The sequence below is a fragment of the Carya illinoinensis genome, chromosome 6 (assembly GCF_018687715.1).
Source record: "Carya illinoinensis cultivar Pawnee chromosome 6, C.illinoinensisPawnee_v1, whole genome shotgun sequence".
NCBI classification, from domain to species: Eukaryota; Viridiplantae; Streptophyta; class Magnoliopsida; order Fagales; family Juglandaceae; genus Carya; species Carya illinoinensis.
In genome coordinates, this window is record NC_056757.1 from 35,288,458 (window position 1) to 35,305,962 (window position 17,505).

General features: G+C 36.7%; 3 protein-coding genes across 12 annotated transcripts in view; 2 read left to right on the forward strand and 1 right to left on the reverse strand.

The window, feature by feature from the left end:
• The window catches only part of LOC122313682 (MADS-box protein JOINTLESS-like), a 32,787-nt gene extending 24,774 nt beyond the window's left edge, over positions 1–8,013 (forward strand). For 6 of the 9 annotated variants that reach the window (XM_043128861.1, XM_043128860.1, XM_043128856.1 and 3 more), the window contains exons 3-9: positions 4,731–4,815; positions 5,627–5,688; positions 5,778–5,877; positions 5,991–6,032; positions 6,718–6,756; positions 6,831–6,964; positions 7,541–8,013. In XM_043128861.1, the coding sequence (XP_042984795.1) occupies positions 4,731–4,815; positions 5,627–5,688; positions 5,778–5,877; positions 5,991–6,032; positions 6,718–6,756; positions 6,831–6,964; positions 7,541–7,562 (484 nt within the window). In that variant the 3' untranslated portion in view covers positions 7,563–8,013. Of the gene's footprint in view, positions 1–4,730; positions 4,816–5,626; positions 5,689–5,777; positions 5,878–5,990; positions 6,033–6,174; positions 6,351–6,717; positions 6,757–6,830; positions 6,987–7,540 lie in introns of those variants that run through there. The other 3 variants (XR_006243466.1, XM_043128862.1, XM_043128863.1) reach the window with 3 other exon arrangements.
• Positions 8,014–9,701: 1,688 nt separating this feature from the next.
• On the reverse strand, positions 9,702–12,969 carry LOC122313505. Of its 2 annotated transcripts, none has more exons than XM_043128584.1 (6): positions 12,643–12,969; positions 12,448–12,543; positions 12,166–12,206; positions 11,629–11,755; positions 11,233–11,313; positions 9,702–10,042 (listed from the first exon to the last, which is right to left on the reverse strand). In XM_043128584.1, exons 1-6 carry the CDS (start codon positions 12,832–12,834, stop codon positions 9,986–9,988), a joined length of 594 nt encoding a protein of 197 aa, XP_042984518.1. In that variant the 5' UTR covers positions 12,835–12,969; the 3' UTR covers positions 9,702–9,985. The 2 variants fall into 2 exon arrangements, with proteins under 2 accessions (XP_042984518.1, XP_042984519.1); XM_043128585.1 differs by having other exon boundaries at positions 11,629–11,746; positions 12,643–12,963.
• A 199-nt stretch (positions 12,970–13,168) lies between these two features.
• On the forward strand, positions 13,169–16,458 carry LOC122313504 (beta-ureidopropionase-like). Its single transcript, XM_043128583.1, has 6 exons — positions 13,169–13,410; positions 14,345–14,452; positions 14,843–15,031; positions 15,125–15,352; positions 15,441–15,665; positions 16,022–16,458. Exons 1-6 carry the CDS (start codon positions 13,270–13,272, stop codon positions 16,385–16,387), a joined length of 1,257 nt encoding a protein of 418 aa, XP_042984517.1. The 5' UTR covers positions 13,169–13,269; the 3' UTR covers positions 16,388–16,458.
• Positions 16,459–17,505: the final 1,047 nt, after the last annotated feature.

Consider the following 17,505-nt stretch of genomic DNA (forward strand, 5'->3'; position numbering starts at 1 on the left):
CATATCCAAGCAACTTGGATAACCATTTTTGTTGGAATTCAGTGCCAACTCTTTGCTCAAGGAGATGTTTTAAGGCCTGTTGATTCATTTTAATATCAAAAGATTGCCCTAACAGATAAGATCTCCACTTAAACACTGCAGAAACAAGAGGTAAAAGATCTTTTTCGTATGTAGAAAGCAGTAGTGCCTTTCCTTTTAAACCTTTGCTATAAAAAGCAATAGGTTGTCCTTCTTGTATAAGGACTACTCCAAGACCAATGCTTGAGGCATCACATTCTATAGTAAAAATCTTTGTGAAGTTAGGTAGCCTCAACACAGGAGGCTCAATCACTACCTCATTTAATTTCTGGAATGCTTGAGTTGCAGAATCTGACCACTGAAATGCATTCTTCGTAAGCAAGTCTGTTAAAGGGGCTGCTATTGTTCCATAGTTCCTTATGAACTTCCTATAGTACCCAGTAAGACCAAGGAAGCCTCTCAATACTTGTAAGGAACCAGGTATGGGCCAATCAATCATTGCTGCCAACTTAGAAGGATCTGCTCTCACCCCCTTTACAAAAATTAAGTGGCCTAAGTAATCAATTTCTTGTAAGCCAAACTTACACTTAGATCTCTTTGCAAACGAAGTATCTTGCCTCAAAACACCCAACATCACCCTTAAGTGCTCCAAATGTTCAGCCAAGGAAGAACTGTACACTAGAATATCATCAAAAAACATCAAGACAAATTTATACTTGATAGTTACTTGATTAAGTGAACAATAATCAATGCACATTCTCTGTGATCCATTTGCCTTTTTCACCAAAAGAACAGGTGAAGAAAATGGGCTTTGACTAGGCCTCACCACACCAGATTTGAGCAAATCTTTAACAATGTTTTCTATTTCAGTTTTCTGGTAATGGGGATATCTATAAGGCCTAACTGAAATAGGTGTAGTATTATCCTTCAAGAAAATTTGATGATCAAAAGTTCTCTAAAGTGGTAAACTAGCTGGCTCAGCAAACACATGCAAATTCATAAACTATTGCAGCCACCTCTTCCAAGCAAGTGCTTATTGTTTTATCAGGTTTTTGTGCCAACAATTGCAAAAACCAACCTTGTTGGTTAACTAGAGCAAATTTGAAACAACCTAGTCATTGACACATCTTCAACTGAGCTTCCAATATCCCACTTAACTTCATTTTAGATTGCCCCATAGAAAGACACATTGACATAGTTGAGAAGTTCCAAATAATAGGTCCCAAGGTTTTAAGCCACTGAACTTCAAGAACCACATCACATCCTCCCAAGTCAAGAACATGAAATGGAATAAGAAACTTAGAGCTTTGAATTTTAAGGACCTCCTCACATCTACCATGACTGAAAAGAGAATTCACATAAGCAACTCGAACCTGTAACTTGGTACTTGCATCAACTTTCTGGTTAGCTGCCTTAACAACAAGAGGGTCAAGAAAATTATGGGTAGATCCAGAGTTGACCAATATTTCAATAGAATTATCACCAATCTTTCCTAACAACTTCATATAGTTGCTGTTCATGCACCCAGATAATGCAGGTATCGAAATTTTCATCCCTCCCTCATTGTTTTCATTGCTTCCCTGTAATACCTTTTCTTGGTCACTAGATTCTGAAATCACAGAATCCTCTTGCTCATCCCCATGTATCAAATACACTCTAAGCTTTTTACAAACATGAGTTGGATTCCATTTTTCCTCACAATGGTAACACAACCTTTTTTTCCTTTTTTTTCATCCATTTGTGTAGAAAACACCCTCCTGATGGCTGATTGGTCCATCAAACTTCTAACCTCGATCACTAGGTGTCTTAGATTGTGTTTTATCAAAACTATTGCTCATGAATCTAGTGAATTTTCTTGGGGCCAACACATATTCTTCTTGGATCTTGGCTAATCAAATGCAACATTAAGATTAATGGGATCAAGCATCCTGACTAGAAGCCTAATCTCATCCTTCAATCCACTAAAAAATATACTCAACTTGTGCCTTTTAGAAAGACCCTTAAGGGTGGGTTTGAGTGTTGAAAAATGTTGAGGAGAGTTATGAATAGTAGTAAAAAGTAGGTGAAAAGTAATAATAAAGTAATGAATAGTAATAAAAAGTAGGCAAAAAGTAAAGAATAGTAGTAAAAGTAGGTAAAAAATAATAATAAAGTAATAAATAGTAGTGAGAAGTGTTGAATATACCTCAACACCCAAACACAGCCTAAGCCTATTCGGTAAGAGTTCAAACTGATCCTTATAACTGGTCAATGAAATGGTTTGCTTGAGGCGATTTAAAGCCTTCATAGGATCATCGTAGGCAGTGGGACCAAATCGAACATTTATTTCTTTAATGAAGGTATCCCAACATTTAAAGATTCCAGCATCCAATGCATCTTGATACCAAATTAAGGCCTGACCTTCCATGTGATACCCTGCTATCACTAACCTTTCTCTCAAAGGTGTTTGATGGAAGTCAAAGACTTTGGTTGCTTTAAAACCCCATGCTGATGGATCAATACCATCAAAGTGAGGAAAATCTAACCTCATTCCTCGAGGTAAGACTAATATTTCCTCTTCATAACCCTTCCCACTATTGTTATGTACATCAAGATTAGGAACAACTGACCTAGTCTCAACAAAAGACATAAGCATTTATAAAATTCGATCTAACCTATTAGTCAGACCATGAATTGCCCTATTGTGATCGTTTAATTGCCTTTGAATTGCTTCCTATTGCTTGCCATCAATCAGGGACTTGATGGCCCCCCTCGTGCCTCCAGCCAGCAAAGTAATTGCCAAGATAGGATCGCCTCTCTAATACCAATTGTAAGGTACCAAGTTGGGAATGAAAACAAACACTCACTTACTCAACAAGAATAATCCAATAACCTCACTCACTCGAGAACCAAATGGAAACCATGAACCTAATGTTATTGATTCTTGAAATGGGTTTTCGAGTAACCCAAAACCTCCTTACAAGAAAGAACTGAATTAAGCAAATTGTTCAATGAATATCATCTGTTATTACATTCCTATTTATAGAAGGAAGATGGTGAATTAAACAACGTTGTATAGAAACAGACTTATCCCCAAGTCGTTAATTCTGTTAGCCTCAATGTGCACCGTTAATTCCCTTATCGTTATAATTGATTGTCCAAGTAAGATGTTTTTGCTTTCTACTCTTCTTAGATCTTGATCTTGTGCCAAGTACATGACCAGCCTCTATTGTAGTGAGTATTGTTGTGAATTGGTCCTCAAATCCTTCACTGGTAATCCTCACACACTACTGCATCTCATTTACCTTGTCCAAAATCCAATTTGAAGATGAATCAGCTATATTGCTAATCGGTGGGAGAGATATCAGGGGGACATCTTTTTTAGACTCCGCTCCAAACAATGGACCAGACCCTAAAAATTCCCTCTCGCAAGGCACCAATGACAACCCCGTCCCTTCCTCCACACCAGTTCCTAAAACTCGTATCTCCTCCATAGAGCTATTGATGCTATCACCACCTTGGCCAAAGTTTTGTGCCGACCTGCAAAATGCCTGAATAGAAACCCTGGCCGCCATTTGGAGTTTGGGGTTAGCTGAAACCCAAAAACTCAGCAATACCTCAACTTCTATCGTGGGTGCTGTCGACTTGACCAAAAGAGCATTGGCTACGCGACTCTTCGGCGATTTATGGGTCAACTTTGGTGAGGGGCAGTTCGTTTCAGTCGTCTCCACACCAAGACCTGATGTTGAACCCACTTTGAATGTAAGTGACCCACTTCTCCTTTTGATGCTCAACACTCGCCTAGGTCTAGACATTGAAACCAGGGTCCTTCTACACCAAGTCTGCGTCGACAAAGCAAAGTGGAAAGCTTCCTATGAGGATTGTGGTTGCTGGAGGGAAGGCCATCAACGGAGTATCCTCAGAGGATTTGCCAAAGCCTGTCGGCCTTGTCTGTGACAGTGGCAGTAGCACAAGTTCAACGGTCGATGGTGCCTCCGAGAGATCTCCTTTAAAGTTTGCTAAAGTTCAACGATTTTTCTTATCACTTATTAGAACGTGGTATCACAATCTCGTACCTTTTATTCCCGACGTCCTTGTTGAAAGAGTCCATCGTAGGTGCCACGGCTCAAGTCCCACATTTTTAGTTAGCATATGTTTTGATATCATTTGTAATGCTTCAATAGAAGGCCCAAGCTACATGACTTATAATCCTGAAAGACTAGTCAATAATACAATTGGAATTCCATTGGAACATTATAAAGAGTAATAACTTCTCATTTTCAAGTAATGTAGGATCCCATGCATGCACCAGGCCTATACTTATCACTTCTCAAAATGGGGTATCACATGATAAAGTGTAAAGCCCTTGGTAGTTTGAGGGTACAAAGTGTATTTATCCCAAAAAACACTAATGCATGTACAAGTGTTACGCAAGATCTTATTGATGAGAAAAATCCTAAAGCTTAGGAAAAACCTTGTAATCTAGTCCAGAGTGAAATGATTTCGATGCTAAAAAATAACAAATATAAGAGTTAAAGAACTTGCATAAAGAATTATAAATGGACTTACTTCCCATGATCTTCATGTTGTGTCATTCCCACTTACTTCCCTGATTAGGTCACATGACCCTTGTTCTTTCTATTTACAAGCACCATTCTTCTGAGTCCACAACATGATTTTAAGGAAAACAAAGGAATAAAGAACTGAATCTGTTATTCTTTTGCTGTTTGAAGTATGCAGCAGGTAATTGAGAGGCATGATCTCCATTCAGGCCGGAATCTTGACAAAACGAACCAACCGCAATCTGTGGAGCTGCAGGTGAGATACATATGTTTTAGCACGGAGAATAACGCACCTTTTGATGTTAGCTAGAAGTACTAGATGAAGTTTCATCATGTTCTTAAATTAATGAATAAGTAATTTGAGGGTACAAAGATTAATTTCAAGCTTTGTTGACTCACAAGACAGTGAGTCAGTGATACCTCAAAAAAGCAGAAGTGGCTTTCTTTCATTTTTGGTTTTTTATGCAATTCCATACGTATCATAGCTAGGTTGTTAGCCCACACCTGCAGTATACATCTTGTTATTCTGATACTCGATACACTGTAACTACACCCACATTATCCAACGTCCCCTCCTTTTTCAAAATTTTCTATCACAATTAAGATTATATGGAGCCTCAAAATTTCTTCAAGCGGTTGATTAATTTACACCTCTAACTTGTGGCTATAGCTTATTTAATTCCAATGTTTGTCAATCCTATTTCTCTAATGTTTTTGTATAGGTGTTAATGCTCGTAATTCTATCATTATCACAAGGAAACAATTGCTTGCTCTGGATATATTGTTTCATAATCCCTCTGGATATAAATGTAAATTTTTTAGCTTAGGAAAAGCTTGGTGTGTTTTCTGAAACAACTAATATTGGAACAAATTCCTTGTAGCAATCCAGAATGATGACCCTAATTAATATTCACAACATCGTTGAAAATTTAATTTCGTGTCAAAGGAAATGCCTGTAAGTAATTTGTTAGCAACAATTGGTATATCATAAGTGCTTGCAAACAGATTGTATACTGAAAATCATCATGGAAAATCTTCATCAATGGCAATTCTTTGTGCCCTTTTAGCTTGAGAACACCACCTGTACTTTGTTGAGCAAGGAAATCGTGGAGAAGACTCATGAACTGAGGTAATACAACGACGTTGCTATCAACTTGTTACTGTACGTAAAGACATGCGCATTCCACAAAAAGTAAAAGAAATTATTACACGTAACAGGAAGATGAAGGGAGAAGAACTCCAAGGATTGAATGTAGATGAGTTGCAGGAATTAGAGCAGCTGCTTCATGCGAGCTTGGGCCGTGTTTCGAAAACAAAGGTTTGTCTCTCTTTCCTGTGATCCCTCATGTCTGCTGGCATTTATAATATTTGAGCTTTGAAATTTTCTATACATTTTCTTCATAGTACAGATAATAAAATTTTGTGTTTCAGAATGAAATATTTATAAAAGAGATCAGTGCCCTTAAGTGGAAGGTTAGTTGCCAAACTTCAGACTTTTACAATACAATTCATTCTGTTATTACCATTTCAGAAACTACGAAAGTAATGTTGTTCTATATGGTTTCAATGAAAAACATCTTCACGATTCTTTCTTAAGTAACTTTTATGCTCCTAGGTCATAAAAATTACTGAGACAAGTCTGGGATTCATTAAGCTCTGTCTGCCTTTTGCAAAGGTTTCTGTATGTGTGCTGGCTTGGCTCAAGCATAGAGGAAGACTATGGGCGCATTGCTAACACAACACAGTTGAACCTCTTACGCGTGAAACCATTTTTTACACAAATCTATAATCGTATGTTATGTGCCAATTGAGATTCTTTCAAATTGCTTGACCAAATTGGATGATGTATATAAAATGATTGGCACCCAAAATGATGTGTCTATTTCTGTAAAGAATTGAGCCATCCAGTTAAGTTAGGTGATTGAAGGGAATCTCTTTTCATTATTTATGCAAATGATTATACTATTTCTCGACCTAAATAGGCCCATTGCCCCCCTTCTCCCCAAAAGTAGGGTATCAATATTGTTCTATCATGAACATTAATTGAGTTCGGTAATTATATGCCAACCTAAAATAAAATACCTTTTGGGGGTTAATATTATATACTAGGATGTCTTAATAATATATATCTCGTTTATCTGATTCATTTTTAATGCAGAGAGACAAGATGATGGATGAGAACCAGCAACTAAGACAGGTGTCGGATCTTGATTTTCTTTCTTTTCTTTGTTTGGTACTTCCTGAGTTTTATGGAAAATGTCTGTTAAGCAGATGGAGAATCTATTGAACGTTGAAGCACATTTACTTGGACAAGGTCAGCCATCTGAGTTAGTCACCAATATTTGTAGCTCAGCTGATCCTCCTCATCAGGACCTTCACACTTCTGACACTTCTCTCAGATTGGGGTGAGTTTGCAATATCCCACTGGTATGTTTTCCCCTGGTGTAAGTGAAGCGTTTAGGCCTCGTTTGGATGTTAAGATGAAATGAAAAATTTATGAATAGTAGTGTAATAGTTTGTGAATAGAAGTGAAATAATTTGAGTTAAGATATTTTATGAGGTTTTGAGAAAAAAATTAAAATATTATTAGAATATTATTTTTTAATATTATTTTTGTCTTAATATTTGAAAAAGTTAAATTATTTTTTTTGTTTTGTTTTGAAATTTAGTAAAGTTGTAAGATTAAGTAATGATTAGATTGAAAAAATTGAATATTTGAAATTGAAAAGTGTTTGCATGTTGAGTTGAGATGAAACCATCTTACAATCCAAACAGGGTCTTAGTCTAAAAAAAGAATAAAAAAATTATTTTACAAATTGACATAATTACTTGGATGTGATATATGAGATTATAAAACTTATGGGAAGGTAAATCTTAAGTACCAAATCAATATACATCACTATAGAGTAATATTGATTTCAACATATCAATATTTTTTGGTCAGTGATCAAATGCCTTGCTGCCTTGGATACGTCTTGCAGGTTGCCTTACCCTCATGACTGAGTCTGAAAGATATATAGTGGAGATAAAGAGCGCATGGGTTAGCATTTTCTCAGTTGAAGAACATGAAAATTAAACATGTCCAAGTAAATATCAAACCCAGCTCGATCACTGTTGTGCGTAAGTAGTTAAATTCCAGTAGTAAGACCATTTTGTTTCGGCAAAAGTTGCTTCAGATCAGAAAGTCGGCAAATGTATATGTTGATTAGCAGTAGATGCTCCTTATAATCATGTTAAGGACACATTTTATAAGGGCCAATTTGTTCCAATGGAAAATAATGTCGGGGAAAGAATAAAAAGCGTTAATGGAAAATGCATGTACGTACTGTTGAGACTCATCCATTGGCGAGATATGATGTACAAGATGCACAGATTAGCTGGGATTTATGAAGCTCATGTCATATATGAACTTACTTATTCATGATGATATACATATATACATGTATTTGTGTGTCGTGTGTCTGGTAATCATTGCAGGAAGTATGCGTAGCATGTTCATGAAAAGGGGTGGAACTCGACCATTAATATAAACATCTATAGCCTTTTTTTGTGTGTTTGTGTGTGTGTGTTGGAAGGTCCATTTTTTGCATCTAATTTCATGTTAAAATCTCAGTACTTCTGGTAACGAGTGATTGTTCTAGTCTGTCTTCTTGTAATGCCCATGAAAATATATATATATATATATATATATATATATATATATATATATATCCTGCCTCCGCAATCCACCAGCTTGTCTGGTGCTTAATTCTTATATTTTTAGCTTCGATAATGAATTGTTATGATCGATTTCGATTGATTTTGTAAAGCAGCTTTCTGTGAGGTTTATATTCAGAAAGAAAGATATAGAAAGAATTAATAAGAGGCAGTACAGATAAAAGCTAATCAATCAGGCGTAGCCCAGAAAACCGTTGTTTTTATATGCCGGCTGCATGGGGAAGCCTAATTAAAAGCAAGCTCATTTTCCATGTGCCTTCTACAGAAGAATGCTTTGCGTTTGCTGGCTGTATAATAGATGTTGCGTGTAGGTTAAACGGCACCAACCATATAACCAAAGTAGGCATACTACTTCTGAAGTATGGACGCAGAAATCGATCAATATCTGCCCTTTCAAATAAAGTACTACTGACCACTCTTTTCATTCCAAATTAAAGAACCGAAATAGTTGCATGTTCTTCGATCAGGATCTGGTAACTCTCAGAAAACAAATGAACTATGGATGATGAATGCTATGTACAAGTATCAAATAGATAAAACTCATATAAACCCTTGAAAAATGCTACTCCTACCGATGGTTGGGTCCCGGTGCTTTTTTTTTTCTTACTTAGTGATTAATAAAGTGTTTTTAAATAATGTTGTGACTTTTTTAAAAAAATGTTTTAAGGATAAAAAAAAAAAAATCAATGGAAAAAAAAAATTATTTTTACAGTTATCAGTACTTGTCATGCTACATCCATCAGACTACTCATAAGCCATTTGTTAAAAAGTGGGTTCTCACTAATAAAAAATAGTTTTTTTACACTTTTTTATGTGGTGTCCATTTTTTTACAAGGGCTTGTATCGAACTTGTCTATTTAGAAATTTTGACATCAATTAGTATAAAAAAACTATTAGTATTCACTTTTTTTTTTTTTTTTTTTTTTTTTTTTTTTTTTTTTTTTTTTTTATCACTGTAAACAATACCATAGCAAATGTTGTGTTTCTTAAATAGCAAATAATATTCAGTTTAGGTTTACAAAGGTCCAGCCAGCAATGTTGAAGCACTGAAATCACCACTACTGATGGAACTGTTTGAGAAGGGTAAAATTCTTGGGTCTCTAGAACTTCTAAGACAACTTCCACTAGAGATCTTCGCTCCATAATCATAAATTTTGATTGAGCCTCTTCCTTAATGTTGCAAATTGTGTTGTTCCGGTCCTTTCATTTCACTTTTTACCCCTATTTAGCATCAGAATTTAATACAGCAGTACAATATACAAATCACCTGCCAGAACATTGACTTAGGAGCAGATAGGTAGCATCAGGCACCGTCTTCCATGGATACACTATGCTAGCTGCTCAAAACTGAACTTCAAGGACTTCAGAAGGTATATCGCTGGGATTTCTCTTGTTTAAATAACTAGCAATTACTCGGTCAAGAAGGAGCAAAAACATCCCTCTTCAAATTGACTGAACAAAGCAAATGACAAAACAGACTTGGTTTCCTTGACTGTTGTGCTAGGTTTGGATTGTAAGATTGTTTTATCTTATCTCAACTCACCTCATCTTATCATTACAACTTTCCCAAATTTTCATACAAAATATAATAAATAATTTAACTTTTTCAAATCACAAAACAATAATAATATTAAAAAATACTATTCTAATAATATTTTTTTTCTACTTTCAACTTTCATTGAAAACCACTATCCAAACCACAAATTGTCTTAGACCCTTTCTGTGACAAGCCATTGTTCGAGTTCCTCTCTACGCCGCTCCAATTCCTATAATTGTCAGCAAAAGCAAGTTAATACAGGAAATTTCTGCATGAAATCAACAAACAATACAATCGAAGGAAAGAATTTAACATCATTCCAAAATCTAGGGTACTTCATAAGATAATCAAGTTCCAACCAATCAATCTGATAAGTGGTTTGAATCAGATTTATGAATATTTTGCCTATTTTAACAGTTAGCAGGGCCTTCAAAGGAATCGTGCCATAACTACAGAAGACGTGAAATCTTAACCCTCAAAATGCCATCACCTTAAACAGCATCACAGTATTCATTGCAAACCTACGTACCCCACTAATAACAAAAGCCTATTATATTCTTATGAACGTTCTAAAACGCCATAACCCCGAGGGATAGCTCAATTGGTCAGGCCTTGGGTTTGCTCCCCAATGGTCACTAGTTCGAGTCCCCTCAGGGCCATTGGAGGATTTACCTGGTCGTTAACTTCAGGGCCCCTTAGGATTAGTCGAGGTGCGCGTAAGCTGGCCCGGACACCCAAGGTTATAAAAAAAAAAACATTCTAAAACGCCATCATATGTGTTTTGACTGATCATTACATTTCAAATTTAGCAGATAAAGAAAGGTGGAACAAATAGCGGTCCGTTCGAATCCAGTTTTATAATTAGATGATGTAAGGGGAAGCTTGATGCATGTGACCCACAAGAAAGTTTAAGAACCACACAGCCTCCTTAGCACCCTAATGAACACACGAAGCAGAATATCTGGAACAACCTAACACATAGTCCTCAGTTAGTTAAGCACCCAAAATCGGAAAATCAGTTTTCGTAGGACTGATAATAGGTAATAGCCTTTCGATATGAGCTCATCATGTAAAATCATGTATGAGTCAAAGACTTCCCCAATACTTCCAGTAGGAAGACAATTTTGGGAAAACTAGATTTAACCACCAGCTTCATAATTGTTAGGTTTTTTTACCAACTGAGATGAAAGATTTAAGAGAGGATCATCATTAGCTGGTTTAAAATTTTCAACCTGCGAGCCTGAACTCAAAAGATATGATGCAACAAAATCCCATCTTTTTTCTCCTTTTTCAAATATAATTTTCCATCACAGTGGGAATTGGAATCATAAACAAAAAACAATCATGAAAGTGAATGGCAGACCAGAAATCTTGTTAGTAAGTCGTCAATTGTAAAATTATAGTAATAGAATAGCTTACTTCCAGATCCTTGACAGCTTGGTCCCTTGTAATCTCTTTCTTCTGCCGTAAACGCTTGAGATGCCCAATGCACAGGAGCCCCTTAGAATTGGAACAAGAATCAATTAAGACATCAGGTCCTAAAGAAATAATGGAAAATGATGCTTATACATCACATACTTTAACCGCAACACGGCAAGGCATCATTGAAGAACTTGTGCCACAATGAGTAAATTAAGAATACCTATTTGACTTGACTGAGAAAATGAATTTCATTGAGACATGCAAAAGCTCCGTTTTACAAATTTGAACAGTGCAAGTTTCTGTGCCTCACATAAGCCGGGTTGGAGGAGGATAAAAACATGTTCAAACATTCAAACCTCCTGAATTAAAAATCTGAGCTTTCAAATATCTTACCGAAGCTAAATAGAGTACACCATAAGCAAGAAGCATATAACTTGATATGTTCTGAAGAAGAATAAGGTCCTCCTGCACCCCAGAATAATCAGGGAAAGCTCTTGTCATCACTGCAACGCTGAAGAGAATGTTCTCGTTCACCGAGTAAAATTGTTACTTTTTTCAGATTGTGTAAAAAATGAGTCTAAAATACCTTATCGAAAAAGTCTAATGATTTCTTGAGAGTTCTATCTCTTGCCCAATAATAAAGAATAGTTAAATGTAATCACTTGTCCTGCTTCTTTGATTTGGTAATGTGACTGTTAGAATGAGTTTGGGTACATCCCAGTTTAACTAACCTAAGCCTGCTCTGTTTGGCACTGAATCAAATCAGATTCAAACATTTAAGATAAACTTTTAGGATTTGGATTTTGAAATATCGGCTCGGGTTTACTTTTATTGGGTTTTGTGAGATGAAATCCGAATCAAGCCACTGTCAGGGAGAGATGATCTACAGGTAGGGAAAAAAACAAACTCGTTACTAAATTGATAACATACAAGATCTGCAGCATACCCCTACCAGCCCAATACTCCAACACCTGCAAAATGGTGACACAAATGTTTAACGAGATCATTGATCTAAATGGTAACATCTATATTGTCAAACATTTGAATTTAGTGGAGGCGTTAAATAATAACCTAACACATGGTTTGGAATGTCAAATCAAAAGTCTCTCCAAAGAACAATTAACATTTCAAATATCAACTTCCAATCGAATTCCTTGAACAACACATCAAATTAAAATTGCTTGAGACAACAACTAAACCAATGAGCCGAACCTTCCAGAACTTGAGGATGAATCCCCATTCCGTCTCAGCCAGAACCACAAAGAACGCAATCCCAACGGCGTAACACCGAAATATCCCATCGAATATCTGCAATTACGATCATATAACAACCCAAAATTTCACCTCGACGTAGAAACAAATGCATTTCATATACAAATATGCACAGGGATAGAGAGAAAAGAGTACATCGGATCCGTCCTTGAAGGATCGAATGGCTGAGAGAACGTTGACCACAATGCAGAGGATGGCAGTGAGAGCGGTTATGACGCTGAAGCCCCTACATACCAGCAGGAAAGGGTCCGTTCTGACTCTCAGTCTAGTGGTGGAGCTCGTAGATGCCGTCCTCACTAGGTCCTCTTCCTCTCCGTTTCTCGTCATTTTCTCAGCACCGAGAAAATCCTCAGTGCTGGAAAGCGGGACTCTTCACCTGCCATTCAAGGAACTGAATTGAGAACGGAACGCGTGGCGGTTGGAGAGCCAAACTCTGAACGGACACGTGTTCTTTGAAGGTCGTGCCTTTATCTAACGGATTATCCTCCTCCGTCTGGCACTTGAAAGGCTTGACCGGCAGTTGCATTCCTCCATCACCCTACCCCACCACAGCCCACAACATCAACAGCTTCTTGATCCAACGGCTCGAGTTTCACGCCCACAGCCCACTCTGTAACCGGCCGTTTCAAATTGTTTCAAGGTTTTAACTTCTAATATTCAGAGAGGGCACGTCACTCCTGGTATATTCCATTCCACCACCACCACCTCCTCTGAGTCCTCTCTCTCTCTCTCTCTCTCTCTCTCTCTCTCTAAGAGAAGAAAATGGAGAAAGCACAAGCGATTGAAGCAGAAAATGGAGAAGTTAAAGAAGAAACAACTAAGACCGTGAAAGACGGTTCCATTTGTGGGTACGAATCGCTTCACTCTCTTCTAAGCGCAAACCTCAAACCTGAGCTCTCCCAGGTTAGTTTCGTTTTATCTTAGCTGGGTTTTTCAACTAGTTCTAGATTTTTTAAAAAGAAAGAAATATGTATCGAGTTCATTGATTTTACGGTTTCAATCTGGGCTGATTCTTTATTTGATCTATTTCAATTTTGCGAACCATCAAATTTGAGTAGTGCTTCACTTTCAAGGTGCTTTGAGTGTTCTCAATTTGTAAACAACTTTTTCCCCGATGACATTGGTGTTTCGTTATTTTTTAGCGACAAGCTTTTTGGAGCGATCAAGAAATTGTTACGTTCGATGAGTAGATAGAAAACTTGTGGAGTTGGTTGAAATTACAAGTTTCGATTTTTTTCTAAAAAAATTAATCCTGTGCTGTAATCTTTGAATATATAATTTTGATCTGGAGGATTTGGTTTTTGGATATATGTGCAATTGTTGTGATCATGTAAATTGAACTGAAAACTGAAAACCATTTGTGAAAGGATTTGGTTCCTCTGCAATGAAGATGGCAGGTTAAGCTCAAGTACCATACCCAACTATACTTTAGATCATACTTGTTTATCCAGCTGTAAAAGCACTCAGTTTGGTCCGACTAGTCTGGATTATCTGAAGAGCAAACCATATTCATGCTACCCTGGCTTAGTATAATTTGCTGGGCGGAGCTAAATATTGCAATTCTGCACGTGAATATATGTTATTAGTTATATTTTTTTACCACTAAACAAAAAATAATGTGTAGTACTTAAAAAAATAATAATGTGTAGGTCCAACCCTTCTCTCTCTCTCTCTCTGTGTCTCTCTTGTTGGGGAAGGTGGGGTTTAAATTTTTCTCTAATTGTGAGGGAAGGTGGGTTATTTTTTCCTTCTCTTAAATTGGCTGTGCTTTTGATGTTTGATTGACCACGTGTAGACATATTGTGATATATCTGATTACATGATTGCAAGTTTACAGGAAGTCAGCCGCTTACTTCTGGGGCTTAATTGTGCGAGGGCAATTGATAAAATAGATATTCCAGATTCTGCTAAAGCGCTCTCTTCAGAACATGATTTTGACCTCCAGGTAGGCATTTATCCTGGCTATGCTATAGTGGTTCAGTTTTAGAATCTCTTTGCAGTACTAGGTTGACCATAAATTCCTTTTCCGTGTGCGTTATGTAGTATATCTGAATTGATCCTTTCAACTCAAGAAACGTAATTCATCGTAATAATGACTGGACTTGTTATCATTCGATTGATAAGTTGGAGATCTTGTTGATTTTTTTGGTACGAGTTTTTTTCCATTGTGGGACGGCAACATTGTGATTTTGTTGTAGAATGTGAAAAAATGTAATTTTAGTAATTTTACATGCAGAACCACGGCGTTCTGTCTGCTAGTACCAGACATGTAATAGTTCTTTCATTTCTGCTACATTATCGATGGATCCTAATTTTTTATGTTAAATTCTTTCAGGCTTTCTGCTTTCGTGCTGACAAAGAATTATTAAGAGCACCTCGAGTAGTTAGGGTTGGTCTTATTCAGAACTCCATAGCTCTTCCAACTACTACCCACTTCCAGGAACAAAAGAGGGCTATCTTTCAGAAACTAAAGCCTATCATTGAGGTTGCTGGTGCTTCAGGAGTCAACATATTATGCCTACAAGTGCGTAATGGGATTTGGGTGAAATAGTTTTATTGATTCACTTCTATCTAAAGTCTGAAAATCTCAAGTGACATTTATGTAAACTTCAACCAGGAAGCATGGATGATGCCATTTGCCTTTTGTACGCGGGAGAAGAGTTGGTGTGAATTTGCAGAACCTGTTGGTGGGGAATCAACACAATTTCTTCAAGATTTTGCGCTGAAATATAATATGGTCATCATAAATCCAATTCTTGAGAGGGATGTCAATCATGGAGAGACCATTTGGAACACTGCTGTTATAATTGGAAATCATGGCAACATAATTGGCAAGCATCGTAAAGTAAACTACTAGTTTGTCTGTTGTTATGGTTCTCTTTAATTTTTTATTTTATTTTTGGAGGATGTGATGAAATTGGCCTTTTCAACAGAACCATATACCAAGAGTTGGAGACTTCAATGAGAGCACATATTATATGGAGGGCAATACCGGGCATCCTGTTTTTGAGACGGCTTATGGAAAGATCGGTGTTAATATATGTTATGGGAGGCACCATCCATTGAATTGGTTAGGTTTTGGCTTGAATGGTGCAGAGATTGTTTTCAACCCTTCTGCTACTGTTGGTGAACTCAGTGAACCTATGTGGCCCATTGAGGTTAGTTTTTCCATTGATTTGCTTTATTATCAAAATTCTCTTTTTTTTGATGGATTTATCTCTGTTGACTGTAGATTCTGCCGGTTTAACATTTTCACATTAGAAATAACTTGAGTTAAATATCAGCCCCATATTCTTTTGCATAGAGAGAGGAATACATTCTAGTGAATGACAGAATTTATTAAAAGGGAAATACTCTAGTACCATTGTGGACACTGTCTAGTAGATGACCACTCAAATGAAAACGTTTGGCAGCCATTTGTTACACTTCAACCCTTAAACCCAATCTTTCATGATATCCAGAAAGAGAAGATGTTTCTTGATAGAATGTTGACATATAATTGTCGGTTTTACAGGCCCGTAATGCTGCAATAGCAAATAGTTACTTTGTTGGGTCAATCAATCGTGTTGGAACTGAGATATTCCCCAATCCATTCACCTCCGGTGATGGAAAGCCACAACATGCAGATTTTGGGCATTTCTATGGATCCAGTTATTTTTCAGCCCCAGATGCTTCTTGCACTCCATCTCTTTCCCGTAACAGGGATGGGCTGCTGATCTCAGACATGGATCTCAACCTTTGTAGGCAGCTGAAAGACAAGTGGGGATTCCGAATGACTGCCCGATATGAGTTGTATGCAGAGCTGCTTGCTCATTATTTGAAGCCAGATTTTGAGCCTCAAGTCATTTCTGATCCTTTATTGCATAAGAAAGCTTTGTAAATCTCAAGTACCATTAAGAGTTACTCTGAAAAGAAAACAATGCAATAATTGAAAAGTATGTTGGAATAATATCTCAAGTTCTCAGTCAAAAAATACATTAACCCTGTGTGTGTATTTTTGTAGAAACGTCTCTGCACGTCTTGAGAGGACGAGTCCCATCATTTACGTCAAAGTATTAGGTGAGGAAAAGGATGAATCATTGCGTTTCCATTTTGTTTTTACAGTTACTATCATACATACGTAGACCATCTATTTGGCAATATCTTAATAAGATACAACATTGAATCAATCATAACAATTAGAGAAATATTTAAGTCATTACGTAAAAGTAAATCCAAACTAATTAGGTACATAGATTGTAAAATTATTTTTATTATAAATTAAATATAATAAATTACATGAAGTCATATCAATTTGTGAGTTTATTTTTTATGTAATTTCTTTACGTCTATGACTCTCTAACAATTAACATCAGATTTTAACACCAAAAAACATAGTAGTAAGGTGGCTATAAATTATCAAACAGACCATCATTCCTCCCAAGTGCAAAATTATAGTTTAAGCCAAAATTAGGCAACTTTCACAGTAGGTAGAGAATCAATTACTGCCACTTGCAATAGTGTCAAACAAAAATAAAAAAATGGGAAACTGCGTGCGAGGCTGCGAGCATGTCACTCGAGAATATGATTGCCTGAGAAAGAAAGAGGCAGAGAACATGATGATTTTGTCTTGCTACTTAAGCAATATTGTAAGTTGGAGTCCACTTCATTGAGCAGCTGCAGATGTTTCGTCCCCAGTTGAACAAGTTTCAGATACTTCCCAGCTACAATACGATGAGCTGAAATGATGCAATCACCAATCCTTAATCCAAAGCCACCTTTTTATGAGTTTTAAAAGCTGGTTATTATTCCATTAGTTCTGCTCTGTCACATCCATCAAACTAATTTCAATTCTTTGTGTTTGCTGTGCATTCTTACCTATATTTTTCCATTCGATTGATTTCATTTAGGAGAGAGATCATGCAGGCATTCGAGCCTTAAGAATGACAATAATTATATAAGAATTGAGACTTTTCTCCATCACTCTCCTTTTTATTTATTAAAATTGTCAATTCGATT